This window comes from Bos grunniens, chromosome 19 (genome assembly GCF_055505025.1).
Source record: "Bos grunniens cultivar Pamir isolate PY7600 chromosome 19, Bosgru_T2T1.0, whole genome shotgun sequence".
Lineage (NCBI taxonomy): Eukaryota > Metazoa > Chordata > Mammalia > Artiodactyla > Bovidae > Bos > Bos grunniens.
In genome coordinates, this window is record NC_141183.1 from 21,823,504 (window position 1) to 21,841,341 (window position 17,838).

The 17,838-nt window shown below is 44.7% G+C and overlaps 1 protein-coding gene across 1 annotated transcript; it reads left to right on the plus strand.

Annotated features, from left to right (window-relative positions):
* Positions 1-6,940: 6,940 nt before the first annotated feature.
* LOC147351627 (keratin, type I microfibrillar 48 kDa, component 8C-1-like) lies at positions 6,941-11,385 on the plus strand. The gene is made up of 7 exons (XM_086355367.1): positions 6,941-7,343; positions 7,447-7,529; positions 8,052-8,208; positions 9,700-9,861; positions 9,956-10,081; positions 10,253-10,473; positions 10,919-11,385. The coding sequence occupies exons 1-7, from the start codon at positions 6,996-6,998 to the stop codon at positions 10,995-10,997; spliced, it is 1,176 nt and encodes a 391-aa protein (XP_086211493.1). The 5' UTR covers positions 6,941-6,995; the 3' UTR covers positions 10,998-11,385.
* Positions 11,386-17,838: the final 6,453 nt, after the last annotated feature.

A 17,838-nucleotide genomic window follows, 5' to 3' on the forward strand; every position in this document is an offset into this window, starting at 1 on the left:
AATTGCTTATTGCTAGTGTTTAGAAATGAAACTCCATACCTTGATTTTAGACCCATGTCAGAATTCTGATTTATAGAACTTTACAATAACACATTGTATTGTTTTAAGTCACTAGACTTGAGGTCATTTGTGACAGCAGGTATACGAAAAAAATATAGCTTGCATCTATTGAATATCAACTACAAGTTAGGTAAAATACTAGGAACTTAATTAATCTTTATAAGTGCTGCAAATTAAATTCATTGTACAGATGAGGAAACTGAGCCTTAGAAATACGCTCCAAATCACAGTTAGTCATTAGCAATTATGGGATTTGAACCAAGTTCTGTCTATAGATATCCATAAGATACTATGGATACTATAAGGATACTTATAGCATATACTTATATCCATAAGATACTATGGAGAATAATTTAAAAATTGGAGCAGATTGACACATCCAGGTCAGTGTGTGCTCAGTCATGTGTGACTCTTTGTGACCCCATGAACTGTAGCCTGTCAGTCTCCTCTGTCCATGGAATTTTCCAGGCAAGAATACTGGAGTGGGTTGCCACTTCCTACTCCAGGGGATCTTCCTGACCCAAGGATCGAACCAGCATCTCTTGCATCCCCTGTATTGGCAGGAGGGTTCTTTACCACTGCACCATCCAAGTCACTGACATGTTTCAAAGTTGTCTTCTACACACAAATTCCAACTTTAGAATTCTCAACTTGATTGCGCTTTGGAATAACCCAGAACACTTAAAAATATGCCGAGGCTTGAGTCTGCCCTCAGAGAATCTGATTTAATTGGTCTGGGATGTAGCCTGGTCACTGGGAATTTTTGAAGCTATGTATATAGTTCTAATGAGTCAGTTTGCCAGGTTACCAGAATCCGGGTTTTAGTTCTAATTTTTGGCAAATCTATTTAGGAAATGGCATTCCAGTCAATTATGAGCCTCAGTCATATAGAAAAAAATTTTTATTATCTAATTTCATTGTCTATCTGATTCACAAGATTTCTTTTTGAATGAATTTCAAAAAATCAAACCCATTAATAAATTACAAAGGTTTGCATAAAAAAACAAACAAACTGGGTATTAGAAGGATATGTGAAAGTGAAAATGTTAGTTGCTCAGTTGTCTCTTTATGACCACATGGGGTGTAGCTCGCCAAGCTCCTCTGTCCATGGAGTTCTCCAGGCAGGAATACTGGAGTGGGTAGCCATTCCCTTCTCCAGGGGATCTTCCTGACCCAGAAATCAAACCTGTGTCTCCTGCATTGCAGGCAGATTGTCTGAGGCACCAGGGAAGCCCCTTAGAAGGACATAGACATTGTCAAAACAGAAAGGTCTAAACATGCTCTGAGCAGAGAGTATCAACAGAATAAAGGATAAATTCTGGCCAGAGACAAAGCTTTTTGGATCTGTAAACTCTGTCTTTGTAGCTACTCCTTAATTTTATAAATAAATGTCCTACAGTTGCTTAAATACTCCCATGTGGCTTTTAAATTGCTTATAGGTGCTCATCACCAAACACACACACCAGGATGTGGTTCTCAACTTGATTGTGCTTTGGAATAACCTAGAACACTTAAAAATAAGCTGAGGCTTGAGTCTGCCCTCAGAGAATCTGATTTAATTGGTCTGGGATGTAGCCTGGCCACTGGGAATTTTTGAAGCTATGTATTTAGTTCTAATGAGTCAGTTTGCCAGGTTACCAGAATCCGGGTTTTAGTTCTAATTTATCTTGTCATCAGCTCTGTGTCCTTGGACAAATATGTAGTCTCTCTGAGCCTCAGTTTTTCCAAAGGTAGAGTGGAGGTAACACTCTCCTCTCTATCGGCTTTGTATATCTACCAAGATGATCATGGAAGACCATGTTTATGGAAAGACTTTGCAAACCAGATATTTTTATTATGATTATTAATCATTTTGATTATTGCTGACTTAACACATAGCTAAGATTCTTAAGAATAAAAAACAGTGGTCTTCTTTTTTCTTTCATGCCCAACGTTAGAACTTTTATATCATCCTGTTCTTTTATGCCACTGTTTCTTTCTTCAAATCCCCCACCCAGCTCTGCAGCAGGAGTATATGCTTTACTAAGCATTAACCTGATACTCTGACTCCAGATCCACCTTCTGCTGGGGCCCAGTTCCTTCTCAGTTGTACATCAATGCTCTTGATGACCTGTTTTACTGGCTCCTGGTTGTCCTGGTCTGAACTCCTAGCCAAATGGACATACCATTCTCACACTTTGATTTTTCCCCAGGCTTACATTCTGGATATTTTTGCTGATTCTTTTTATTTCTGTTTCCCTCTTATTTTATATTTGCTTTGGGATAGAGGTAAGGCACTTTCCCCCATCTTCATATCTGATGTTAAAGCCATGGTTTCAGTTCTCTTTGGGGTCGGAGGCTGCTGTCAGGAAGATCAGGGCTGTCTAGGAGTGCTCAGCAGTTTCCTTTATACAAGCCCATCACATCACTTCCAGGATTCATGCCTCATCGCAAGCTTGTAGGACTGTCACTTTTTGACCCCTAGTTTACTGAGGAGCAAAGCAGTGTGCAGTAAGTCTAGGTATGTCTTCCTGTCTGTACTCAGAACTGGCCTCAGAACTCATGATCTCGTTTCTGTGTTTTCTCCTAGTTCTTGTGCTTTGACACATCTTGATCTCTAAACAGTGTCTCATGTCTAATTTACAACGAGTTAAATTGGGCTGGGCAAACTTGAGTCTACACACTTGTGTCATTTGCACAAGTTAAATCTATCCCTAATATCTTAGATTCTTCATCTCTGTTAATCAATGACAGTAACAGAATCCAAACACCCAGTGTTTTGGGTGAGGATGGAATACTACGTGTGAAGTGTCCTAGAAGACCATCGGACTAGAAAGATATCCATTGCTATTCATTTCCAGCCTACATCACTATCTGGTCCTCAGTTTTCTCCTTCATAAGTTCAGGTCTTTCTGGCTTCAGATTCTTTGATTCTAGAAAACAGAACTTACTTCTGAGGTGAACATTTACAGGGTAAGGCAGGTAGACTTTCTCCCAGATTCTAAATTGCCTAGGTCATGCCATTGTGCATTTTCATTTGCTTAGATGTTAAGAAAAGGCAATCTGATTTTCAATCTGGACAGATCAATCAATTGTGCAAAAGGATAGAAATTTCTCTTGGGAAAAAGTAAATGAGTGAAACTTGGTTATTTACCAAGTTCAGGAAGGTACTATGGTGCGTAGCGGGGTATAAGGACTGCTTGAGCAGAGAGGCCTTTGGAGGACTGATGAGGTAAGGGGAGTGGGGAAGAAGGCCCCAGCGGGGACCAGAAACAAAAACTATAAAGAGAGGGACGATAAGCGGAAATGAATCTAAGGTTTCTTTCCTCTCACAAAACCAAAGAAGCTTCTGTGCCAAATGTTCACACTGTGTTTAGGTATCCAGGCTCAGGAGTTAGACATCTGAATAGTTCAAATCCCTGCTCTGCTACTTATAGGCTTTGAAAATTCTGAGCCTTTCTCGTTCTGTTCCCTTATCTGTAAAATAGGAATAATTTTATAGGTCAATCTTACTGGGTTGTTGGGATGATGAAATGAGAAATGTGCCATAGCACTTAGCACCAGTTTGGCACATAATAAGTAAATTCGTGTGTGTGTGTGTGTGTGTGCTCAGTTGTGTCTGACTCTTTGCAACTCCATGGACTGTAGCCCGCCAGGCTCCTCTGTCTATGGAATTTTCCAGGCACGAATGCTGGAGTGGGTTGCCATTTCCTACTCCAGGGGATCTTCTGACCTGGGGATTGAACCTGCAACTCCTGCATTGGCAAGTGGATTCTTTACTACTGCATCACCTGGGAAGCTCTAAGTATTCATGAAATGGTGGCATCATCGTCGCCATCGTCATCATCAGGGGCAGCAGTAACACTATCATTATTTTATGAATGTTCACAGACAGCTGTAAGGCTGGAGGATTCCCAGAGGATGAGAAGAGCCTGTTTCAATGCAAGCACCAGAAAGGAGGCTTGTTGGCAATATCACCCCATGCGGAGAACTCTTCCTCCTCAAGAATCACCCCAAGTGAGGTAAACAAACCTAGAAGATGAGGAAGTTAGCAGAGAAAGTAGGGACAATAGACCGTCTGTCAACTTCCTAATCTAGCCACTAAATTAATGTTCATATTTGCATTTTTGTTGATTAACTCATGAATATAGTCCGGTGCCTCTACTATTCATGAGATGAGTAAGGTTTGATCACCACTGGGTTGGCTTGGACAACCTGCCTAGGTGTCTGCTCAACAAAATTGAATGTTCACAAAATTCTTCACCTGAGCCATTTGAGCCAACAGTAGGAAGGAGGAAGGTTACAGAAGTAACTATCATCACCCCCACTCATATTCACACACAACGTCTTAGTTACCTTTCACAATGAACCCATGAGGTGGGCAGCATTATCATTACTTCAAATTAAGAGATCAAGAAAACAAGAGTCAAAAAAGGGATCCACTTCTCTGAGCTCATACTGTCAAGAAGGATGTGCACCCAGGTCATTTAGATTCAAATGTGGTCCTTTCTGCTCTTCAACACTGCTTTTAAAATCTGGACACATTCTTGTAAAGTGTCTTATATTGTGTTCCCTGGTGGCTCAGAGGTTAAAGCATCTGCCTCCAATGCGGGAGACTTGGGTTCAATCCCTGGGTCGGGAAGATCCCCTGGAGAAGGAAATGGTAACCCACTCCAGTATTCTTGCCTGGAGAATCCCATGGACGGAGAAGCCTGGTAGGCTACAGTCCGCGGGGTCACAAAGAGATGGACATGACTGAGCGAATTCACTTTCACTTTTCATATTGTGTTCCACGAATAATCTTTTGGGACTTCTTTCTGAACCATGATTTTGTTCCTTTATGGAACAAAGGACAGCTGGAGAGGGACAGGGAATAGAAGGTGATCTGGGGAAGGCTAATTTATTAATATTTGTTACTTGGCAATAAGGGAGACTCCCTAGGGCTGGGAAGGGGTCAAAGGGTATCTGAACCCAGAGCTGATGGAGAGCTGTGTACTTATCAGGGTGGTGCCCTCTTCTTAGGGATGAGAATCAACTGCATTCTCATGGGCTCTGACTGTCTGAGAATATCTCAGGCTGGAAAAGTCATATCTCTAGGGGTATTCAGTGCTCTCAAAGGAGTAAGTCTAATAGCAAGGAAGAGAAATTTCTAGAGGCTTTGAGATAAGGTTGCTATGGATACAAAGATCCCTCTGAGTGCCTGATTCTGGTTTTACTTTCTTGTTGAGTCTGAAGTAGTCTGCTTTGTATTTAGGCTTCGACACTGACCCTTGAACTCTCACTCTGTGGAATATTTCCGTCATAATTTTTCTTCTAGGTATTTCTTCCCATTCTCACTTTTAGGGAGATTATGGCTTCAGTGCAGGTTGGTTGACGTTTTTTTGTAAAGAGCCAGATAGTAAATATTTTAGGTTTTGCAGTCTAAATGGTATTTGTTGCAACTACTCAACTTTCATGTAGCACAAAGGCAGCCATAGACAACACCTAAATGAAAAGGCCTGGCTGTGTCCCAACAAAACTTGATTTACAAAAAAGAGGCTGCCGGCTGACCTGTGGGCTGTAGTCTGCAGCTTCAGTGCCATTCCCATCTGTCCAGAGGTTTCATTTTCTAACCATGAACACTCAGTTATTTTCTTTATTTAAAATAATTTTATTTATTTATTTTTGGCTGTGCTGGGTGTTTGTTGCTGCGCGTGAGCTTTCTCTACTTGTGGCGGAGCACAGGCTGCAGGCGCACGGGCTTTGGTAGTTGTTGCGGTACACAGACTCAGTAGTTGTGGTACACGGGTTTAGTTGCTCCAGGACATGTGGGATCTTCCCTGACCAGGAATGAAACCCATGCCTCCTGCATTGGCAGGAGGATTCTTAACAACTGGACCACCAGGGAAGTCCCCTATTTTTTTATTTTTTAAAAAATTTTATTGAAGTACAGTTGATGTACAATATTGTGTTAGTTTCAGGTGTATAGCCGAGTGATTCAGTTACGCATATACATATATGTATTCTTTCTCAGTAGCTCAAACGGTAAAGAATCCTGGTAATGCGGGAGACCTGGGTTTGATCCCTGGGTCAGGAAGATCCCCTGGTGAGGGGAATGGCATCCTACTCCAGTGTTCTTCCCTGGAGAACTCCATGGACAGAGGAACCTGGGGGGCTGCAGTCCATGGGGTCACAAAGAGTTGGACGTGATTGAGCGACTTAGCACAATACACAGCACATTCTGTTTCCGTTTCTTTTCCTGTATAGGTTATTATGGAGTACTGAGTAGAGTCCTCTGTGCTTTACAGGAGGTCCTTCTTGGTTATCTATGTTACATATAATGCTCAATTATTTTCAGTCTCTTCGGGTATTGACAAATTCCCTAAGCCCCAATAAATACTCTCCCTGAGTAAGGCTCAGAATCCTCATAGTTAATACAGAAAAAGCTTCTGCTCTAAGGATGGGTTGAACTGAACAGTGAAGCATGGGAAGACTTGAGAGAAGCTGGCTGGCCATTGAAAAGACTATTCACTCCACACTCTCTTTCCAAGGAGTCCAATGAAAGAAATTCATGGGCGAGGAGTTCCTGATTCTTAAGCAACTCCACCCCATGTCCCTGGCTGTCCTCCCCTCTGAGTAATGGGGAGAGCCACTTGGGGCCATGATGATTCTACCTCCTTTGAAGCCATCTGATGAAACTCTGATATCACCAGCCATGAGCACCCTGGAGGAGCCTGTTATGACACAAGCTGAATGGAATAATTTTATGAGTTGAGGGGGGACTCTTGGGAGGCACCTAAGTAGCGTATTTTGGAGAGAAAAATTAGCCAAAGCATTAGGAAAGGAAACTATGTGGAGTGCCAAGACCCCACCCACCATTATGGGTATAAAAGGACCATGGAGAAAGGAGAGACTCAAACCTCATCCACTTCCACCTCCATCAGTTCACCTGCCCTTCCATCACCTCTCCCAGCACCATGCCTTACAGCTGCTGCCTGCCCACCTTGAGCTACCGTTCCAGCTGCTCCTCCCGGCCCTGTGTGCCCCACAGCTGCCGTGGTACCACCCTGCCCGGGGCCTGCAACATCCCTGCCAATGTGGGCAGCTGTAACTGGTTCTGCGAGGGCTCCTTCAATGGCAACGAGAAGGAGACCATGCAGTTTCTGAACGATCGCCTGGCTAGCTACCTGGAGAAGGTGCGGCAGCTGGAGCGGGACAATGCAGAGCTGGAGAGCCGCATCCTGGAGCGGAGCCAGCAGCAGGAGCCCCTCTTGTGCCCCAACTACCAGTCTTACTTCCGGACCATCGAGGAGCTCCAGCAGAAGGTGAGGGGCTGGGCTGCGAGGGTGCACAGCAGCAGCTTCCTGTCTTTGAGCAATAAAATGTTCTCAAGTTCAAATGGTCCTCACTATGGAATCTTGTTTTCAGATCCTGTGTGCCAAGTCTGAGAACTCCAGGCTGGTGATACAGATCGACAATGCCAAGCTAGCTGCTGATGACTTCAGGACCAAGTACGTTGAGATTTTGGGGCCAGGTGACCTCCAAGGCCCCTGTGTGGGCCTAACATTGCCTGGAAGAGAAGAGAAAGCCATTTCTCCCTTTTTATTTCTCCTGGCATTTTTTTTTTTTTTTTTTTTTTAAGGCTGGATAGGTAAAACCATTGGCAAACAGAGATCTGGACTCATGCGCTATTTGAGCTTCAGTTTATATCACTCTTTCTGAAAGGCCTTCAACCCCACAAATTCAGAGACTGTAGTGAATTGTTCTTGGTGGAGTTGATTGATTGGGTGATATATCAACCAAATTGACAGGAGAGAGAGTCCACCTCATGAGTCCCCTGAGTGCTTTCTGGTGTTAGGGTAAGTCCAAGGCTTCTCCATCCTGTTTATGTAGATCTTGAAGAAAGCATGGATACAAAGAGGCAGAAAACTGTCAGTGCAAAGAGAGCTAGGCCAATCCCATGAACACAAGACATGGGGCAGGGAGCAGGGCTTCTGCCTGGCTCATTCTCCCACTCTGGTCTGTGCGTGCAGGTACGAGACGGAGCGTTCCTTGCGGCAGCTGGTGGAATCAGACATAAACAGCCTGCGTAGGATCCTGGACGAGCTGACCCTGTGCAAGGCCGACCTGGAGGCTCAGGTGGAGTCCCTGAAGGAGGAGCTGCTTTGCCTCAAGAAGAACCATGAGGAGGTGAGAGGAAAAGAAACCATAGGCTTCAGGGATAAGCCTTTAGCATTGGGAGTCAGGAGGCAACTGCTGTCAGACCTCCTGGGCTGGGACTCTTCCCTAAGGAACTCAAGGTCAGCTCCGGGAACGGCGATGCTATCTCCATAGAGAGCAGGGGTGAGGGGAGCTCTGAGTAGTGGATGGTGTTGGAGATGCTGGGAAAGGACTTATATTCATTGAGGTCTCCTCTCTGCTGGTCCTGAATTTGGTGGTAGAGATAGAGGGGGAGAGAAAAAGGAATAACACGCTCTCTAGTCTTAAGGCTGTGGAAGTGACCATGTCAAAACACAGTGCATCATACAGGTAGAAGGAAATAAGTATTATATGAAGTATAAATATACAATAGCTGCTATCATGACATCATTATTTCCTTGCTATTACTCGCCCTACTAGAAAACAAAATCACTTAATTCCACAATTGTGTGTTCCTAGCTAGGTACTCCAAATGGAGAAAATAACACATTTCCTTTTCCTGGTGTGCCTCTGTGTTTGCAGTAGAAAGCTCTGTCACGTTTCATCCTTAGTGGATGTCACCGTTGTTCCTTGTGGGTTCAATGTCTTACAAAGCGCTCGTCACATGACTTTGACATTTTGCTGTTGCACTGATATTCTCTCCTATCACTGCTCCATGGGAACACATGTTGGTCAGGTGAAATTCTGGGAAGGAATTGGAAATACCCATTTGGGGGGAGTGTGTCCCACCTGCAATGAGGTTGACTGTGATCCTGGGTGGGCATCTTGGACGGTCAGGGAGATAGTTGGACCTCAAGGAAGTTTTAAATTCTGATTCTGATCTTATTCTACCATTTTAAGCGGAAGCCCTTAGTGATGACTCACTGCTTTTAAACAGTAAAAACACATTTTTGCTACATGTCTTCCAGGATAGGCATGTAGAATGGGAAGTTTAGATTTATCTTTTGCTTGTCAAACTTGCCCAATGGGTATTTTATTACAGAAGCTTTTGTTATATAGAGACAATCTTTATATGTACATGTTGTATGAGCCTCAGGCTCTGGGAACAATTTGATCTGCCTGAAGGGAGATTGGGAAGTCTTCTCAGAGGCAAATCAGAGGAAAGAGGAGGATTTCAGCACTTTGGTCTAAGGGAAGAGACTGAGCAAAGACACAGATGTGGCAGAGCATGGCATACCTGGGGAGTATGGCTGGGAAAGCAGTATCTACGGGGATGTAATGGGAAAGAGGTAGGAAGGACCTGCATGTGTGAACGAGTTTGGACTTAGGCTTACGGGAAAGGTGAGCTTGTTTCAGTGTTGGGGGAAGGGAATGGATGTGATGCCTGTTTGGGTTTATTCCTACACCTTATCTGTGTCAGTTTGGGGGAATGATCAGAATATTCCTTTCAGTACATTTTGGGCAGCGTTGTGCTCACTTCCCTGCAGCAGGAAGATTGCAGACCCATTTCTGTGGGTTCACTTCTTCTCCTCCCTCCCTCAGGAAGCCAATTCACTGCGGAGCCAGCTGGGAGATCGCCTCAATGTGGAGGTGGACGCCGCCCCCACTGTGGACCTCAACCGTGTGCTCAATGAGACCAGGGCTCAGTATGAGGCCTTGGTGGAGACCAACCGCAGGGACGTGGAGGAATGGTACATCAGGCAGGTGAGCATCTCGGCACGTGGTCTCTCAGGACCCTCAGCCCCTTGGGGCCCTTCAGGTGGGGTCTGATTGTCTCTTCTGCCCTTTGGTGTTTCAGACTGAGGAGCTGAACAAGCAGGTGGTGTCCAGCTCAGAGCAGCTGCAGTCCTACCAGGCAGAGATCATCGAGCTGAGACGCACGGTCAACGCCCTGGAGGTGGAGCTTCAGGCCCAGCACAACCTGGTGGGTATTGATGAGACTCCTGGTGAGGAGGTGAGGTTGGGGAGTCAGGGGCACTGGGATGCCCTCCGGACCACCCTCTCCTGAACTCTTGGAGCTGGTGACTTGTTTGGAAGCAATGGAGAAGCCCCTGAAGCAGCAGCTCTGTGACCTTCCTCCCCTTCCCTCTGATAGAGAGACTCCCTGGAGAACACCCTGACGGAGACGGAGGCCCGCTACAGCTCCCAGCTGGCCCAGGTGCAGGGCCTGATCGGCAACGTGGAGTCACAGCTGGCGGAGATCAGGAGTGACCTGGAGCGGCAGAACCAGGAGTACCAGGTGCTGCTGGACGTGCGGGCCCGGCTGGAGTGTGAGATCAACACCTACCGTGGGCTGCTGGACAGCGAGGACTCCAAGTGAGTAGGGAGAGAAGGGATCCTGGGAAAATGTGTGGTGGGTCTACAAGACACTGGGCATGCCCATGTTGGCCATGTTTTCAGTTCATCAAAGAGCACACATTCATGGAGTGTCTCCTTTGTGATGGTTAGGCAAATGTGAAAGCTCAAAGGTGAAAGGCAGTCATTCCCTGCCTCGGGGAGCTAACAGTGGAGGGGTGGTGGTAGAAACTGTTACAGTAGCAGCTGTTGGGTAAGGGAGACTGTTGAGTTCTGTGAGATCTCAAGAGCATTAGATAACAATTGTCCCCCTCTGCACATGGCAGAGAGGGAGAGAGGTTTGGTAACAATCAAAGTTGATTGCAACGAACTTCAACCACTGAGAAATCAGATGTATCTCGTGAAGTACCTCAGCACTCTTGCCAGTCTTCTCCCCAACCCATTCTAAATATTTGTGTTCTTCCAGGCTCCCCTGCAACCCGTGTGCCACCACCAATGCTAGTAGCATCTCCTGTAGGTCCTCCGCTCAAAATCGTTGCTGTTAATTCAAAAACCTGCCTTCTCTTTGAAGACGACAATGAAGCCTAGAACAAGCACAGGAAAGATCCCCAGGTCCTGCCTTGGCTGCAGCTCAGTTACCATTTAGATACCTTGTCAAGCCAGCTCTGAAATTTCTACCCATGGAAATGCTCTCCACGAGCCAAGACACACCTCATCTGCTTCCGATGTTTGGAAAACTCCCTCCGGCTGAAGGTCAAGTCTCTGTCTCTGAAGACAGTCCAGCAATCTGAGCTCCAGGTTTTACTTTAGGGTGTTTCCTCTAGGTATTGTGTTTCTTGCTTCCTGCTTTCCTAGCCTCTTTGATATTCTCTGGAATGCAAGGAGGCTACTTCATTTACTTCCCAATAAACTTTATTTCTCTGGCATAGTAAATGTGTTTCTCATCCATATGCATGCATTGTAAAGTACTTGTTATGGCTGTTTCATAAGAATAACCCTTCATTAGGAGGATGAAATGAGTTCAGTAACTGTCCTAGTCATATGCTCCACTGGTAAATACAGAGGGAGAGAGAAGGTTGTCCTCCTGGGAGGCTCCCACCCAGGAAGACTATGCAGAAAAACTGGCTTTTAAAACTCATGCTTTTTTTTTTTTTTCCTGGCCATGGCTGCAATTGTGAGCATCCTCCCCAAACCTTACACCTCTCTCCCACTCTCATCCCCATCACTCTGGAATTCTCTGTTTACATTTCTCTCTAACTGTGAAGACTAGCTCCTGTGGAGACTGTTCAAGAGGAGCTCTCCTCTCGTCTCAGCCTCTTGGCTGCACACGTGTCGCCAGTGGAGATGCCTACTCTTTCTAGAATGTACCTACAACGATTTCCATCACCCTGCACATTCTGGGTCCTCTTGTTAGATCTCTGTTTGTTCTGTCTTCTGATTAGCCTGCCTTCCTCTTTCTGTCTCAAGTGGAGGAAATGCCTGGATTTGTGAGCCTGCGTTTCTCCTTCTACATCTCTGCTCATGGAGAACTCACACCTCTATGCTGACAACTCCAAAATCTTGCACCTCAGCTTGAGTTCCAAGTCTTCACACATAGGACAGTTTCACTTGGTATCAAGTCATCACATCGCATTTAATTGGACGACAACTTGTCTTTGCCAAACTGGTGCATCTTGTTACCCACTTGTTATACTCAACACTTTGTAATCTAAGGACCCTTTAATGCAGACGGGTGTATCTCTTTACCTCCCTCTCTTCAAAGTTATTCTTTCCACTGGCTCTTTGCTCATATCTGGAATGTTCTTCCATAACCTTGTTATCATTTCATTGCCTATCATTTCAAGAAAGGCCAGTGTTCATTAAGTCTCCCTACAACAACCATGAATCCTACCCCACCCTCACTTGCCTCCTCTCTGAATATTCAACACTTTCAATTCTATTGGCCACTGTCTCAATGATTCATTCATTTTGATGCTGACTGACACAGCCCCCAACAACCATCTGTTGTGTAGTACTATGTGTGGTACTGCAGACACACAAATAAGTGAACCCCAATCCTAGACCCCAGTGTGTTAATAGTCTAGAGTGGGGAAGACAAAGAGACAAACATCATACAGACAAATATAAGTGTGGCTCCATAGTTCAAAAAGATACCTGCACTCCAATGGATACTGCAACACTATTTTTCAATAGCAAACTAAATGTCCATCAACAGAGGAATGGATAAAAAGATGTGTTACATATGTACAATGGAATATTACTCAGTCACCAAAATGATAGAAACTGTGTCATTTGCAGAGACATGGATGGACCAAGAGAATGTCATTCAGAGTGAAATAAGTCAGGAAGTGAAAAACAAATATCATATATTAACACTTATATGTGGAATATAGAAAAATGGTATAGATTAACTTGTTTGTAAAGTAGAAATAAAGACAGAGACATAGAGAACAAATGTATGGATACCAAAGGGGGAAGGGGGTGGGTGAGATGAATTGGGATCAACATATATACACTGCTGCTGTTGCTGCTAAGTCACTTCAGTTGTGTCCGACTCTGTGTGACCCCATAGACGGCAGCCCACCAGGCTCCCCCATCCCTGGGATTCTCCAGGCAAGAACGTTAGTGCGGGTTGCCATTGCCTTCTCCAATGCATGAAAGTGAAAAGTGAAAGTGAAGTTGCTCAGTTGTGTCTGACTCTTAGCGACCCCATGGACTGCAGCCTACCAGGCTCCTCCATCCATGGGATTTTCCAGGCAAGAGTACTGGAGTGGGGTGCCATCACCTTCTCCGCATATATACACTACTATATATAAAACAGATAACTAGTGAGAACCTACTATATAGCACAGGGAACTCTACTCAGTGCTCAGTGGTGACCTAAATAAGAAGGGAATCCAAGGAAGAGGGGCTATACGCATACATGTGGCTGATTCATTTTGCCTTACAGCAGAAGCTGACACAATAAAATTTCTCATAAAATGTTGCTCAAGAAAGGTGTAAATAAAAATGATGAATTTCCAAGATGTGAGAGTGTCAAGAGACTCTAAGAAGAAAGTAGCACTCAATCAAAGCTTTGAAAACCCAAACATTGTTCCTATAAATTTCACCTGCCTGCATCATTGATTATAGGTCCTTCAAGAGAGAGTATCTTCACCTAACTGAAGCCTAGTGTAAACCATGGAGCACTGTAAGTGGAATAAGGAACAGTAACACTAATGAGGGTTCATGAGAAGGTTATTAAAACTTTATATAATGCCCACAGTTGCAACTTCAATCAACTATTACTGTATGATATTAGCATAATTCTGAAATAGAGTTTGATGGGATTTGGTTAGACAGATGAATGTGTGCAAGTCTAAGCAGAGGGAAAGTTTTTTAAGCATTAACTTTGCCTGATAGGGAGATGAGAGAGCCTGAGGTGTGTTTAGAGCCTGACATACCAATTTCTATCTTGGAGCAGAGGATTAATGTGGTTTAGCAGAAGATGATACTGCAAATTAGTTAGGGAGGGCCATATCTAACAGTTCTTTGAATGGTTACCTGTAAGATTTGCTATTAAGGTAGGTTGACATAGGATCTATAGGGCAGCTATGTATATGATGGATTGTAATGGGTCCTAGAAGTTTGTGAAATAGAAGGAAGATCAATTGGGAGGCTGGTGAGAGAAAATGAGAACTGAGATGGTTGGTGGTGGTGGGAAGTAATGGTGCAAGTGGTGGGGTGGATTTCAGAGGCACATGGAAGCCAACTGCAGGTAGAGAAACAATGGAGAGAAAAGGAAAGAAACAGTACTGATTGACTATCTGGCAGTACTGATTGACTATCTGGTATGGTCAACATGAATAAAGTTTTTGAGGCTTAGAAAGTGAAGTAACAGTGGTTCTCCAGGAGAGAGAGCTGGAAAAGGATGACTAGACTTGGGAGAGATGTCAGAAAGTTACCTAAATAAAGATGATAATAGAACTGTGGGAGTTGTTTAGACTGTCAAGGAGAAGATCTTGGAGTAGGAAAGAATCTTGGGGATCATTGTAGAGGATGACAGAACAGGCCTGGAGTTCTCCAAAGTCCTTGACCTGAGGTTTGCCTTGGTTTAGCTTGCTAACATCTGCTGGATCATGGAAAAAGCAAGAGAGTTCCAGAAAAACATCTATTTCTGCTTTATTGACTATGCCAAAGCCTTTGACTGTGTGGATCACAATAAACTGTGGAAAATTCTGAAAGAGATGGGAATACCAGACCACCTGATCTGCCTCTTGAGAAATTTGTATGCAGGTCAAGAAGCAACAGTTAGAACTGAACATGGAACAACAGACTGATTCCAAATAGGAAAAGAAGTTTGTCAAGGCTATATATTGTCACCCTGTTTATTTAACTTATATGCAGAGTACATCATGAGAGACGCTGGACTGGAAGAAGCACAAGCTGGAATCAAGATTGCTGGGAGAAATATCAATAACCTCAGATATGCAGATGATACTACCTTTATGGCAGAAAGTGAAGAGGAACTAAAAAGCCTCTTGATGAAAGTGAAAGTGGAGAGTGAGAAAGTTGGCTTAAAGCTCAACATTCAGAAAACAAAGATCATGGCATCCAGTCCCACCACTTCATGAGAAATTGATGGGGAAACTGTCAGACTTTATTTTTCTGGGCTCCAAAATCACTGCAGATGGTGACTGCAGCTATGAAATTAAAAGACACTTACTCCTTGGAAGGAAAGTTATGACCAACCTAGATAGCATATTCAAAAGCAGAGACATTACTTTGCCAACAAAGGTCCGTCTAGTCAAGGCTATGGTTTTTCCTGTGGTCATGTATGGATGTGAGAGTTGGACTGTGAAGAAGGCTGAGCGCCAAAGAATTGATGCTTTTGAACTGTGGTGTTGGAGAAGACTCTTGAGAGTCCCTTGGACTGCAAGGAGATCCAACCAGTCCATTCTGAAGGAGATCAGCCCTGGGCTTTCTTTGGAAGGAATGATGCTAAAGCTGAAACTCCAGTACTTTGGCCACCTCATGTGAAGAGTTGACTCATTGGGAAAGACTCTGACACTGGGAGGGATCGGGGGCAAGAGGAGAAGGGGACGACAGAGGATGAGATGGCTGGATGGCATCACTGACTCGACGGACGTGAGTCTGAGTGAACTCCGGGAGTTGGTGAAGGACAGGGAGGCTTGGTGTGCTGCGATTCATGGGGTCACAAAGAGTTGGACACGACTGAGCGACTGATCTGATCTGAGCTGAGTCTCTGAGGAGAGGGAGGCTACAGGTCATGGGGTCGCAAGAGTCGGACACGACTTAGTGACTAAGCCACCACTGAGGAAATAGATGAGGTCTCGTTATAAACAGTTGGAGAGGGAGGTGGGGATGCAACTGAAGAAGCACAGAAGTCTAAAGGAGTCAGTTTTGACAAGGGCATGATCAATAGCATCTGGGGCAAGGAATATGGGTATTCAGACAAATCCACTGGGTACAGTAACAGGGAGATCACTGGTGGCTATATGGAGAGATGGTTGGACTCTGGGTGAAGGAGTCATATTTCAAGGTGCTTTCATATCTGTCTTAGATCACCAACTCCATAGTGAACTTAATGCAAGAATTCAACTCAGTGCATTGATAGTAAACATGAATTTTACCTTGCTTTTTTCTCTGTGTTCTTTGATAAATGTTTTAGCATCTGCTCTTCCCTTTGAGGGCTTCCCTGGTGGCTCAGCCGGTAAAGAATCTGCCTGCAATGTGAAAGCCCTGGGTTCAATCCCTGGGTTGTAAAGATCCCCTGAAGAAGGGAATGGCTATCCACTTCAGTATTCTGACCTGGAGAATTCCATGGGGTCACATAGAATAGTCCATGGGGTCACAAACAGTCAGACACGACTGAGCAACTTTGATTTCTTTTTGAGGGGCAGAGCAGTCACATAATCAGGCTTTCATTTCTTTTCTGAGTGGGCCCTGAATCCAGCTCACCCAGAAGATTAAAACCATTGAGATTACATTGTCCTGGATTGTTTCACATTTTTTTAACTTTTTTATTTTAGACTGGTAGAGTTAAAAACATAGGGAATAATTTTGCATTTTTCTAACTTGGCTTGTCTCTTAGAACCTCCCTGGACTCCATTCCTATTGAGAATCCAGGACTAAGTGTAAGAGAAAAAATGTGTGCTCTGGAGAGGCTTTGTGGAGTGGTCCCTGAATCCTCTCTGAAGTGTCTATATCTCTCTTTGCTCAGCTCATTTTGCTCCTGAGGTGATTCATTCTCCAGGTCCTCTGCTACTTGTCCCTCAATAGAAATCCTGTGTGAGTATCTTCTCAGAGCCAAATCTGCTGGCTTAGTTCCTATATCACCATCACAATTTCTCTCCTCAATGCAGTGAGGCTGGATAATTAGTAAATTGGTAACATGGCACCCCACTCCAGTACTCTTGCCTGGAAAATCCCATGGACGGGGGAGCCTAGTAGGCTGCAGTCCATGGGGTCTCTAAGAGTCGGACACGACTGAACGACTTCACTTTCACTTTTCACTTTCATGCATTGGAGAAGAAATGGCAACCCACTCTGCTGTTCTTGCCTGGAGAAACCCAGGGATGGGGGAGCCTGGCGGGCTGCTGTCTATGGGGTCACACAGAGTCAGACACGTAGCAGCAGCCTTTATGGAACAGTCTGTGGAAGCCTTATATCCTGTTCTTATAAGCACCTCTAATTTGGGCTGATTTGGGTGGCCTGGTGTTGTTATTGGACACTGTTTCTGATTTTGTTGTCACTCAGTGAGCGATACTTCATCACTCTTTGGCATTAGTCGATCCCCCTGATCTGTGTGCACCTAGTGACTCCACTCCTGGCCTCTCCTTGCTGTGTGTAAACATTAAAACTAGGTAATTTATTTTAACTGGAGAATAATTACCTTAAAATGTTTGTGGGTTCGTCACTCAGTCGAGTCCAACTCTTTGTGGCCGCATGGTCTGTAGTGCACCAGGCTCCTCTGTCCATGGGATTCTCCAGGACAGAATACTGGAGTGGGCTGCCATTTCTGTCTCCAGGGGATCTTTCTGGCCCAGGAACTTAAGCCAGGTCTCCCTCATTGCAGGCAGATTCTTTACTGGCTGAGTCACTAGGGAAGCCCTTTACTTTAAAATGTTGTGATGGTTTTTGCCATACTTCAGCATGAATTGGCTGTAGGAATACATGCGTCCCCTCCCTCCTGAACCCCCCTCCTACCTCCCTTCCCACCCTATCCCGCTTGGTCAGATGTTACTTCACATCTCCCACAGAATACATTTTACATTTCTGGTGGTGAGAACTTCAGGTGCAGTGCCTGGCCATCAGGGGAGAAGGTTTTGGGAAGGAGGAGAGAGGCTTCTGATGCCTTTAAATTCCTGCCAAAGGGAGGATGCC

What these genes read in the sequence shown, in the direction of transcription:
- LOC147351627 (XM_086355367.1), top strand. Translation starts at nt 6,996, where the DNA reads ATGCCTTACAGCTGCTGCCTGCCCACCTTGAGCTACCGTTCCAGCTGC. An exon ending in TCAAGAAGAACCATGAGGAG is followed by an intron (nt 8,209 to 9,699) that starts GTGAGAGGAAAA and finishes TCCCTCCCTCAG; the next exon opens with GAAGCCAATTCACTGCGGAG. An exon ending in TTCAGGCCCAGCACAACCTG is followed by an intron (nt 10,082 to 10,252) that starts GTGGGTATTGAT and finishes TCCCTCTGATAG; the next exon opens with AGAGACTCCCTGGAGAACAC.